The sequence below is a fragment of the Haliotis rubra genome, unplaced genomic scaffold, assembly GCF_003918875.1.
Source record: "Haliotis rubra isolate DU_JTF1 unplaced genomic scaffold, ASM391887v1 Scf247, whole genome shotgun sequence".
Classification (NCBI taxonomy): Eukaryota; Metazoa; Mollusca; class Gastropoda; order Lepetellida; family Haliotidae; genus Haliotis; species Haliotis rubra.
In genome coordinates this window covers 227570-240556 of record NW_025766525.1, presented here as the reverse complement: position 1 = coordinate 240556, position 12987 = coordinate 227570, and the positions used below count along the sequence as shown (strand labels likewise).

The 12987-nt window shown below is 42.2% G+C and overlaps 1 protein-coding gene across 1 annotated transcript in view; it reads right to left on the bottom strand.

Annotated features, from left to right (window-relative positions):
• LOC124279155 (polyphosphoinositide phosphatase-like) overlaps positions 1-12987 on the bottom strand; it is a 51600-nt gene that overhangs the window by 21795 nt on the left and 16818 nt on the right. The window contains exons 10-11 of the mRNA XM_046714955.1: positions 8063-8160; positions 7814-7947 (exon numbers count right to left, since the gene is read on the bottom strand). Of these exons, the coding sequence (XP_046570911.1) occupies positions 7814-7947; positions 8063-8160 (232 nt within the window). The remainder of the gene's footprint in view (positions 1-7813; positions 7948-8062; positions 8161-12987) is intronic.

Sequence of the window (12987 nt, the reverse complement as noted above, 5' to 3'; positions counted from 1 at the left end):
ATCATGACACATTAACAACCGTGTCTCAGCCAGACAAGCCAGTGGTTGATGTTACAATCGAATACCATGACACATTAACAACCGTGTCTCAGCCAGACAAGCCAGTGGTTGATGTTACAATCGAATACCATGACACATCAACAACCGTGTCTCAACCAGACAAGCCAGTGGTTGATGTTACAATCGAATACCATGACACATTAACAACCGTGTCTCAGCCAGACAAGCCAGTGGTTGATGCTACAATCGAATACCATGACACATTAACAACCGTGTCTCAGCCAGACAAGCCAGTGGTTGATGTTACAATCGAATACCATGACACATTAACAACCGTGTCTCAGCCAGACAAGCAAGCCAGTGGTTGATGTTACAATCGAATACCATGACACATTAACAACCGTGTCTCAGCCAGACAAGCCAGTGGTTGATGTTACAATCGAATACCATGACACATTAACAACCGTGTCTCAGCCAGACAAGCCAGTGGTTGATGCTACAATCGAATACCATGACACATTAACAACCGTGTCTCAGCCAGACAAGCCAGTGGTTGATGTTACAATCGAATACCATGACACATCAACAACCGTGTCTCAGCCAGACAAGCCAGTGGTTGATGTTACAATCGAATACCATGACACATTAACAACCGTGTCTCAGCCAGACAAGCCAGTGGTTGATGTTACAATCGGATACCATGACACATTAACAACCGTGTCTCAGCCAGACAAGCCAGTGGTTGATGTTACAATCGAATACCATGACACATTAACAACCGTGTCTCAGCCAGACAAGCCAGTGGTTGATGCTACAATCGAATACCATGACACATTAACAACCGTGTCTCAGCCAGACAAGCCAGTGGTTGATGTTACAATCGAATACCATGACACATTAACAACCGTGTCTCAGCCAGACAAGCCAGTGGTTGATGCTACAATCGAATACCATGACACATTAACAACCGTGTCTCAGCCAGACAAGCCAGTGGTTGATGTTACATGGATACCATGACACACTGACATCTGTGTCTCAGCCAGACAAGCCAGTGGTTGATGCTACAATCGAATACCATGACACATTAACAACCGTGTCTCAGCCAGACAAGCCAGTGGTTGATGTTACAATCGAATATCATGACACATTAACAACCGTGTCTCAGCCAGACAAGCCAGTGGTTGATGCTACAATCGAATACCATGACACATTAACAACCGTGTCTCAGCCAGACAAGCCAGTGGTTGATGTTACAATCGAATACCATGACACATTAACAACCGTGTCTCAGCCAGACAAGCCAGTGGTTGATGCTACAATCGAATACCATGACACATTAACAACCGTGTCTCAGCCAGACAAGCCAGTGGTTGATGTTACAATCGAATACCATGACACATTAACAACCGTGTCTCAGCCAGACAAGCCAGTGGTTGATGTTACATGGATACCATGACACATTAACAACCGTGTCTCAGCCAGACAAGCCAGTGGTTGATGTTACAATCGAATATCATGACACATTAACAACCGTGTCTCAGCAAGACAAGCCAGTGTTTGATGTTACAATCGAATACCATGACACATTAACAACCGTGTCACAGCCAGACAAGCCAGTGGTTGATGTTACAATCGAATACCATGACACATCAACAACCGTGTCTCAGCCAGACAAGCCAGTGGTTGATGTTACTTGAATACCATGACACATTAACAACCGTGTCACAGCCAGACAAGCCAGTGGTTGATGCTACAATCGAATACCATGACACATTAACAACCGTGTCTCAGCCAGACAAGCCAGTGGTTGATGTTACAATCGAATACCATGACACATTAACAACCGTGTCTCAGCCAGACAAGCCAGACAAGCCAGTGGTTGATGTTACAATCGAATACCATGACACATTAACAACCGTGTCTCAGCCAGACAAGCCAGTGGTTGATGTTACAATCGAATACCATGACACATCAACAACCGTGTCTCAGCCAGACAAGCCAGTGGTTGATGTTACAATCGAATACCATGACACATCAACAACCGTGTCTCAGCCAGACAAGCCAGTGGTTGATGTTACAATCGAATACCATGACACATTAACAACCGTGTCTCAACCAGACAAGCCAGTGGTTGATGTTACAATCGAATACCATGACACATTAACAACCGTGTCTCAGCCAGACAAGCCAGTGGTTGATGTTACAATCGAATACCATGACACATTAACAACCGTGTCTCAGCCAGACAAGCCAGTGGTTGATGTTACAATCGAATACCATGACACATTAACAACCGTGTCTCAGCCAGACAAGCCAGTGGTTGATGTTACAATCGAATACCATGACACATTAACAACCGTGTCTCAGCCAGACAAGCCAGTGGTTGATGTTACAATCGAATACCATGACACATCAACAACCGTGTCTCAGCCAGACAAGCCAGTGGTTGATGTTACAATCGAATACCATGACACATTAACAACCGTGTCTCAGCCAGACAAGCCAGTGGTTGATGTTACAATCGAATACTATGACACATTAACAACCGTGTCTCAACCAGACAAGCCAGTGGTTGATGTTACAATCGAATACCATGACACATTAACAACCGTGTCTCAGCCAGACAAGCCAGTGGTTGATGTTACAATCGAATACCATGACACATTAACAACCGTGTCTCAGCCAGACAAGCCAGTGGTTGATGTTACAATCGAATACCATGACACATTAACAACCGTGTCTCAGCCAGAGACAAGCCAGTGGTTGATGTTACAATCGAATACCATGACACATTAACAACCGTGTCTCAATGCCAGACAAGCCAGTGGTTGATGTTACAATCGAATACCATGACACATCAACAACCGTGGTCTCAGCCAGACAAGCCAGTGGTTGATGTTACAATCGAATACCATGACACATTAGCAACCGTGTCTCAGCCAGACAAGCCAGTGGTTGATGTTACAATCGAATACTATGACACATTAACAACCGTGTCTCAACCAGACAAGCCAGTGGTTGATGTTACAATCGAATACCATGACACATTAACAACCGTGTCTCAGCCAGACAAGCCAGTGGTTGATGTTACAATCGAATACCATGACACATTAACAACCGTGTCACAGCCAGACAAGCCAGTGGTTGATGCTACAATCGAATACCATGACACATTAACAACCGTGTCTCAGCCAGACAAGCCAGTGGTTGATGTTACAATCGAATACCATGACACATCAACAACCGTGTCTCAGCCAGACAAGCCAGTGGTTGATGTTACAATCGAATACCATGACACATTAGCAACCGTGTCTCAGCCAGACAAGCCAGTGGTTGATGTTACAATCGAATACTATGACACATTAACAACCGTGTCTCAACCAGACAAGCCAGTGGTTGATGTTACAATCGAATACCATGACACATTAACAACCGTGTCTCAGCCAGACAAGCCAGTGGTTGATGTTACAATCGAATACCATGACACATTAACAACCGTGTCACAGCCAGACAAAGCCAGTGGTTGATGCTACAATCGAATACCATGACACATTAACAACCGTGTCTCAGCCAGACAAAGCCAGTGGTTGATGTTACAATCGAATACCATGACACATTAACAACGTGTCTCAGCCAGACAAGCCAGTGGTTGATGTTACAATCGAATACCATGACACATCAACAACCGTGTCTCAGCCAGACAAGCCAGTGGTTGATGTTACAATCGAATACCATGACACATCAACAACCGTGGTCTCAGCCAGACAAGCCAGTGGTTGATGTTACAATCGAATACCATGACACATTAACAACCGTGTCTCAGCCAGACAAGCCAGTGGTTGATGTTACAATCGAATACCATGACACATTAACAACCGTGTCTCAGCCAGACAAGCCAGTGGTTGATGTTACAATCGAATACCATGACACATTAACAACCGTGTCACAGCCAGACAAGCCAGTGGTTGATGTTACAATCGAATACCATGACACATTAACAACCGTCTCAGCCAGACAAGCCAGTGGTTGATGCTACAATCGAATACCATGACACATTAACAACCGTGTCTCAGCAAGACAAGCCAGTGGTTGATGTTACAATCGAATACCATGACACATCAACAACCGTGTCTCAGCCAGACAAGCCAGTGGTTGATGTTACAATCGAATACCATGACACATTAACAACCGTGTCTCCAGCCAGACAAGCCAGTGGTTGATGTTACAATCGAATACCATGACACATTAACAACCGTGTCTCAACCAGACAAGCCAGTGGTTGATGTTACAATCGAATACCATGACACATTAACAACTGTGTCTCAGCCAGACAAGCCAGTGGTTGATGTTACAATCGAATACCATGACACATTAACAACCGTGTCACAGCCAGACAAGCCAGTGGTTGATGCTACAATCGAATACCATGACACATTAACAACCGTGTCTCAGCCAGACAAACCAGTGGTTGATGTTACAATCGAATACCATGACACATCAACAACCGTGTCTCAATGAAGACAAAGCCAGTGGTTGATGTTACAATCGAATACCATGACACATTAGCAACCGTGTCTCAGCCAGACAAGCCAGTGGTTGATGTTACAATCGAATACTATGACACATTAACAACCGTGTCTCAACCAGACAAGCCAGTGGTTGATGTTACAATCGAATACCATGACACATTAACAACGTGTGTCTCAGCCAGACAAGCCAGTGGTTGATGTTACAATCGAATACCATGACACATTAACAACCCGTGTCACAGCCAGACAAGCCAGTGGTTGATGTTACAATCGAATACCATGACACATTAACAACCGCTCAGCCAGACAAGCCAGTGGTTGATGTTACAATCCCAGACAAACGGTGCCAGTGGTTGATGTTACAATCGAATACCATGACACATCAACAACCGTGTCTCAGCCAGACAAGCCAGTGGTTGATGTTACAATCGAATACCATGACACATCAACAACCGTGTCTCAGCCAGACAAGCCAGTGGTTGATGTTACAATCGAATACCATGACACATTAACAACCGTGTCTCAATGAGACAAGCCAGTGGTTGATGTTACCAATCGAATACCATGACACATTAACAACCGTGTCTCAATGAAGACAAGCCAGACAAGCCAGTGGTTGATGTTACAATCGAATACCATGACACATTAACAACCGTGTCTCAGCCAGACAAGCCAGTGGTTGATGTTACAATCGAAGACCATGACACATTAACAACCGTGTCTCAGCCAGACAAGCCAGTGGTTGATGTTACAATCGAATACCATGACACATTAACAACCGTGTCTCAGCCAAGACAAGCCAGTGGTTGATGTTACAATCGAATACCATGACACATCAACAACCGTGTCTCAGCCAGACAAGCCAGTGGTTGATGTTACAATCGAATACTATGACACATTAACAACCGTGTCTCAGCCAGACAAGCCAGTGGTTGATGTTACAATCGAATACCATGACACATTAACAACCGTGTCTCAGCCAGACAAGCCAGACAAGCCAGTGGTTGATGTTACAATCGAATACCATGACACATTAACAACCATGTCTCAGACAGACAAGCCAGTGGTTGATGTTACAATCGAATACCATGACACATTAACAACTGTGTCTCAGCCAGACAAGCCAGTGGTTGATGTTACAATCGAATACCATGACACATTAACAACCGTGTCACAGCCAGACAAGCCAGTGGTTGATGCTACAATCGAATACCATGACACATTAACAACCGTGTCCAGCCAGACAAGCCAGTGGTTGATGTTACAATCGAATACCATGACACATCAACAACCGTGTCTCAGCCAGACAAGCCAGTGGTTGATGTTACAATCGAATACCATGACACATTAGCAACCGTGTCTCAGCCAGACAAGCCAGTGGTTGATGTTACAATCGAATACTATGACACATTAACAACCGTGTCTCAACCAGACAAGCCAGTGGTTGATGTTACAATCGAATACCATGACACATTAACAACTGTGTCTCAGCCAGACAAGCCAGTGGTTGATGTTACAATCGAATACCATGACACATTAACAACCGTGTCACAGCCAGACAAGCCAGTGGTTGATGCTACAATCGAATACCATGACACATTAACAACCGTGTCTCAGCCCAGACAAGCCAGTGGTTGATGTTACAATCGAATACCATGACACATTAACAACGGTGTCTCAGCCCGACAAGCCAGTGGTTGATGTTACAATCGAATACCATGACACATCAACAACCGTGTCTCAGCCAGACAAGCCAGTGGTTGATGTTACAATCGAATACCATGACACATCAACAACCGTGTCTCAGCCAGACAAGCCAGTGGTTGATGTTACAATCGAATACCATGACACATTAACAACCGTGTCTCAGCCAGACAAGCCAGTGGTTGATGTTACAATCGAATACCATGACACATTAACAACCGTGTCTCAGCCAGACAAGCCAGACAAGCCAGTGGTTGATGTTACAATCGAATACCATGACACATTAACAACCGTGTCACAGCCAGACAAGCCAGTGGTTGATGTTACAATCGAAGACCATGACACATTAACAACCGTGTCTCAGCCAGACAAGCCAGTGGTTGATGCTACAATCGAATACCATGACACATTAACAACCGTGTGTCTCAGCAAGACAAGCCAGTGGTTGATGTTACAATCGAATACCATGACACATCAACAACCGTGTCTCAGCCAGACAAGCCAGTGGTTGATGTTACAATCGAATACTATGACACATTAACAACCGTGTCTCAGCCAGACAAGCCAGTGGTTGATGTTACAATCGAATACCATGACACATTAACAACCGTGTCTCAGCCAGACAAGCCAGACAAGCCAGTGGTTGATGTTACAATCGAATACCATGACACATTAACAACCATGTCTCAGACAGACAAGCCAGTGGTTGATGTTACAATCGAATACCATGACACATTAACAACCGTGTCTCAGCCAGACAAGCCAGTGGTTGATGCTACAATCGAATACCATGGCACATTAACAACCGTGTCTCAGCCAGACAAGCCAGTGGTTGATGTTACATGGATACCATGACACACTGACAACTGTGTCTCAGCCAGACAAGCCAGTGGTTGATGCTACAATCGAATACCATGACACATCAACAACCGTGTCTCAGCCAGAAAAATCAGTGGTTGATGTTACAATCGAATACCATGACACATCAACAACCGTGTCTCAGCCAGAAAAATCAGTGGTTGATGCTACAATCGAATACCATGACACATTAACAACCGTGTCTCAGCCAGACAAGCCAGTGGTTGATGTTACAATCGAATACCATGACACATCAACAACCGTGTCTCAGCCAGACAAGCCAGTGGTTGATGTTACAATTGAATACCATGACACATTAACAACCGTGTCTCAGCCAGAAAAATCAGTGGTTGATGTTACAATCGAATACCATGACACATTAACAACCGTGTCTCAGCCAGACAAGCCAGTGGTTGATGTTACAATCGAATACCATGACACATTAACAACCATGTCTCAGCCAGAAAAGCCAGTGGTTGATGTTACAATCGAATACCATGACACATTAACAACCATGTTGAACAACCATTCATCTCCACAGTCCAGCACATATCCTACCTTTCCGCTGCTATTTTCCACTATATTTGGTACACAGGAAGCTATAGTTTAGAGAAGCACATACCTCTTGTTGACCCTGGCCATGTCAAAGTTATAGTTTAGAGAAGCACATACCTCTTGTTGACCCTGGCCATGTCAAAGTTATAGTTTAGAGAAGCACATACCTCTTGTTGACCCTGGCCATGTCAAAGCCGATGTACTGGATGGTGTGGTCGGGCGGCAGGAACTGGTTCAGGTAGTTTATTGTGTCTATGAATTCTTCACTCAGGATCGACTCATGCCTTTTCTTCTCTCTGGTCTAAATATAACAGGAAAACAAAGGAAACATTAGTTCCATTGCATACATGGTCCCATGAAACTGTATTTATGAAAGCAAGCTATCTATCACAATGTTCAATATAGAGCACACTTACCTTGACTAGATTGAGGACAATGATAGGCGCCCCACTTCTCTGGAGCACCTGGTTGAAGTGAAGGCCAGCTGCATGGGCGAAGGGGTCTCGCTTGTCCACTAGAGGAATAATCACACAAGTAGTACATTAACACTTGATTGATACCAACACAAAAACCAACACCCAAACAAGATCAATTTTGTCAAATAGCACTTCTAAATTTAGCACAATCAAATGTAAGAATGTTCCACTGTTTGACTTCTAGTGGTGTGATGATTCATCGATACGCATCGATACATCAATCCATGGGCCGCCGATACAGTGAATCGATACATAGTTTTACATTGTCATATATCCCGATACGATATTTCAAATGGGCAACGATACATCGATGTTTAACTTTGAATATTGCCGAATCAGCGATATTTGTCAAGAAAAAGACTGGTGTTAGAATTATGTAATTTTTAGAGTAAAATTGATATTTTATACTTATCCTGACTCATGCTTATTGCTTGTCTTCTTCTTCTTGCGAACATAGTGGAACACGTGTATCTCCCAATTGAAGTTCCCTTCAATAAAGAAATCACTAATTAGTACTCACCACGAAGTTACCTCCCTGCCCAAGCTGAACGAGGGCCACCTCAACCCATGTGCCTCACTCTCCCTCATATACTGAGCCCAACACTTGAATTTCCAGGGAAATCCAAAGTGTTATGTGGGGAGGATGGGAGGGAGCTTACCTCATGAGTCAGGATAAGTATAAAATATCAATTTTACTCTAAAATTACATATTTTTCCTTATCCTGACTCATGCTTATTGCTTGTAGAACTGACGGAAAAGGAGGTGGGAATATATAATACTTTGGATTTTAATAATTAGTGATTTGAACTGTGATGATTGTAATAACCCTATGGGAACTTCATAAAGGCACTGAACTGATGAATTCCTGCTGCTAACTTATCAGCTGCCATATAAAGGTTATTACAATTTACTTATTATGATAAAAGTATATATAACATTAATACAATGCTTAAGACTAATAGACTTAAGCTTGTTAATATGATAGCATAAACTCCTTAGAGTTTGTTAGCTAAAATACTTTTATGATATAAACATAGTACTGAGCTTAAGATATGATTAAACTTAAGCTAAATATATAATAGCAAAAACTCCTTAGAGTTTATTAGCTAATATACTTTTATGAAGTAAACATAGTACTAAGCTTAAGATATGAATAAAACTTAAGCTATATATATAATAGCAAAACTTCGTAGAGTTTGTTAGCTAATATATTTTATGATATGAGTATAGTACTGTGCTTAAGATATAATTAACTTAAGCTACCTACATAGCCAAAAACTCCGTAGAGTTTGTTAGCTATTACATTTTATAATGTAACCATAATGCTTAAGATATGATGAAACTTAAGCTAAATATATAATAGCAAAAAACTCTTTAGAGTTTGTTAGCTAATATACTTATATGATATAAACATAGTACTGAGCTTAAGATATGAATAAACTTAAGCTACATATATAATAGCAAAAACTCCGTAGAGTTTGTTAGCTAATACATGTTATAATGTAACCATAATGCTTTAAGATATGATGAAACTTAAGCTAAATATATAATAGCAAAAAACTCTTTAGAGTTTGTTAGCTAATATACTTATATGATATAACATAGTACTGAGCTTAAGATATGAATAAACTTAAGCTACATATATAATAGCAAAAACTCCGTAGAGTTTGTTAGCTAATATATTTTTATGATATGAGTATAGTACTGTGCTTAAGATATAATGAACTTAAGCTACATATATAATAGCAAAACTCTGTAGAGTTTGTTAGCTAATACATTTATAATGTAACCATAGTACTGAGCTTAAGATATGATTAACTTAAGCTAAATATATAATAACAAACTCCGTGAGAGTTGTTAGCTTATATATTGTATGATATAATAACCATAGTACTGAGCTTAAGATAATAAAAGAACTTAAGCAAAATATATATAGCATGTAGCTATTTAGTACTGTTATAAGATAAGTAGAAATCTGTAAGATTGACTTATCTTCTCCGAGGAACTGTCAACTGTTGTGCGAGGACCATGGGACCGAATTGGTGGATACCTGAGACGTCCTCGGTGGTGATATCTCTCAGATAGTGGTTGGCAAACACCATATCGGATCTCCAGAAATAACCCTCCATTACGGTATTTCAATAGCACTTGTGTAGAGCAAGTGTAGATGTTAGCGCTCTAATATCATGAGGATTAGAAGCTCTTGGAGGGTCGGGTCCGGCAGTCTTGTAGGCACATAGTATGACAGTTCTGATCCAAAAGGAGATAGTAGTACGTGAGACTTCAGTCTGCGTAGCTTGTTGATAGAGGAAATAAATCTCTTGAAATTTTTCCCTCCTGTTTGGATCGGTGGAGATATATTTTCAGTGCTCTTACTGGCCATCGTGATAGATTCATCGTATCATGGGGTCCAAGTATATCATCAAAGTGTGATCATAAACCTCACTTGTGAGGTGTTGGAGCACTATATTCAGATCCCAAGTTGGAGCGTGAAACTTCCGTTTTAATCCTCCAATCGGAAAGCTCGTAGCAAGGCGAGTAACTGGGTTTAGGTTAACTTGACGCCCGTTCTCAGTTATGACAGAGCTATTGCTGCAAGATAGGTGGACAAGTTGAGCCTTATAAAATCTTAGTCTGACGTAGATAACATAAGTAGTCAGCCACTTGAGGATGAGTAGCATATCTAGCTGTAAATCCTTCCTTTGCAGCATAATTGACAAACTGTGCCATTTGTCATCGTATAAGTTGCAAGTTGAGTTACGCAGGGCAAGCTAGACTGCTTTGCCGCTCTGGCTGAATAACTTGTTATTCAGACACGCCTTGATACAATCCATACGTGAAGTTGGAATATATCTGGCTTTCCGTGCGCTTGTTTGGTGTGCGGATGTATTAACAGATTCGAGCACTCTGTAAGATGTAGTATTGGTTGTCCGATTTCTTGAATAAGAGTTGGAAACCACGTTCTCGCTGGTCAGTAGGCCGCGACCAAATTCAGATGGAGGCTCTGCGTTTGACTGATTTAGAGTAAACTTGTGAGATTAACGCTGGTGGCGGAACAGCGTACGCGTTGAGTCCTTCCCACGATATGCTTAGTGCTTCTGTTGCCAAAGCTAGTGGGTCTGGAACTGGCGATACGAATGTTGTCAGTTGTTTGTTGAATCGAGTGGCAAATAGGTCTATTAGTGTAGTTCCTATTTCCTTGATAATTTGAGTGAATATCTCTGTATGGAGCATTCATTCTGTTGGCGATGGTATGTGTGGCCGAGAGAGCTCCTGCTATCACATTCTTTGCTCCTGGAATGTGATATGCTCTGACATGTATGTTGAGATTGTCGATTAAATCGAACAATTGAAAACATAGAGTCGATAGGTTCGGGGACCTGGTTGAGCTTAGTTTGTTCACATAAAACGCCACTGTCGAATTGACTGTGTGAATCATCCACTGGGTATACTGTAGTAAGTTGCTCCAGTGCATTAAGGCGTTTATTACTGCTTGCATCTCTAGCAGATTTATGTGTAATATGCTCTCTTGATTGCTCATAGCCCTGATGCCGTCCTGTTGGCAAGATGGGCTCCCCAACCTTGTAGTGACACATCTACGTAGAGAAGTGTTATCGATTCCAGCTCTATTAACGAGACGCCTATTCAAACATTCGATCTCTTGGTCCACCATAGTAGATGAGGTTTGACCTGAACCGGTAAATTGAACGGTAGAGATTCGTCTAGATGCGAATTGATGATGACTTGTAACGGATGTAATAGTAGTCTGCCTCTGCCTGTCATGTCTTGAGCTGAAGTGCGTAACCCCAACAGGCTCTGTCACTGTCGTAGTGGTAGCGGAGATAGTAAGGCTTGTGGAATGACTGTTGGATCTTGATCCATGGTCCTCCGGTACAATTATACGATTCTGCGCCGTTACAAATCAAAAACCTAGAATTAGCAGATCTTGCGAAGGTTCTAGGTCCAACTTAAGTAGGTTTACTAACCATCTAGTTGTGTTAGTAGCTTGATGATGAATTCAACTGTAGTCTGAGACGCTATGGATTTGGATCCATTTGTATCCCGTCGAGTTAAATTCGCTGCGAAGTCCTTGACGATGTAGGTGCACAACCAGGGGTGACTGCCATCGTTGAACTTTATGTAAAAAATCGCCTGACTGCCGTGCCCTCGTCATTACTTGACAGGGGAGGTCTCTAACCTCAAGAAGGCAGCCCAATCATAAAGGTTCAGATTAGCTGGACTGTAAGGAGGCTTGCTCGTTCACTGATATATTGTTGTCACTTGCAACCTATGTCTTGAACTGTGAACTATGATCGACCTCTAGGGTGTTGTCCATCTCGGTCCAATCAGAACAAGGCATTTTGATTCTGTAGAGTACCCGCGCTGTGATGTCACCGGTGTAGCAGGAAAAGGAACCTTGTATAATATAGTGCCGTCGTTGATATTAGAACAATCGTCGGTCTTCACCGTAGCTTCCCGAAAAGTTACCCGAGGGACCACGTGTTTCGAGGGTTAATGGTAAACTCGCGAAACCTCCGGCGCAAAATACCTCGCTCTGTAATATTAATGCTGGGTAGGTTATTTTCCATGCTGTCGTGAAAATAACTTCAGTCTTGAAGATAATTCCGACTTCCTTATATAAGGTTCAATAAAACTTGCAAGTTGTCAGCTTGTAGACTGTTAAAGCTGAACTTGTTGTACATATTTCTTCTCAGGAAATTGTTGACGATTATGAGTTTTACTCGCTGTAACAAGGCTGCTGTACAATTTCGTTATTGAATTGTCTGTAGATCTGCGTAATGGTCACGCATGTAGATAATCGTATCGTAGTCCGGGATTGCATACCTAGCAATCTATACGGAAA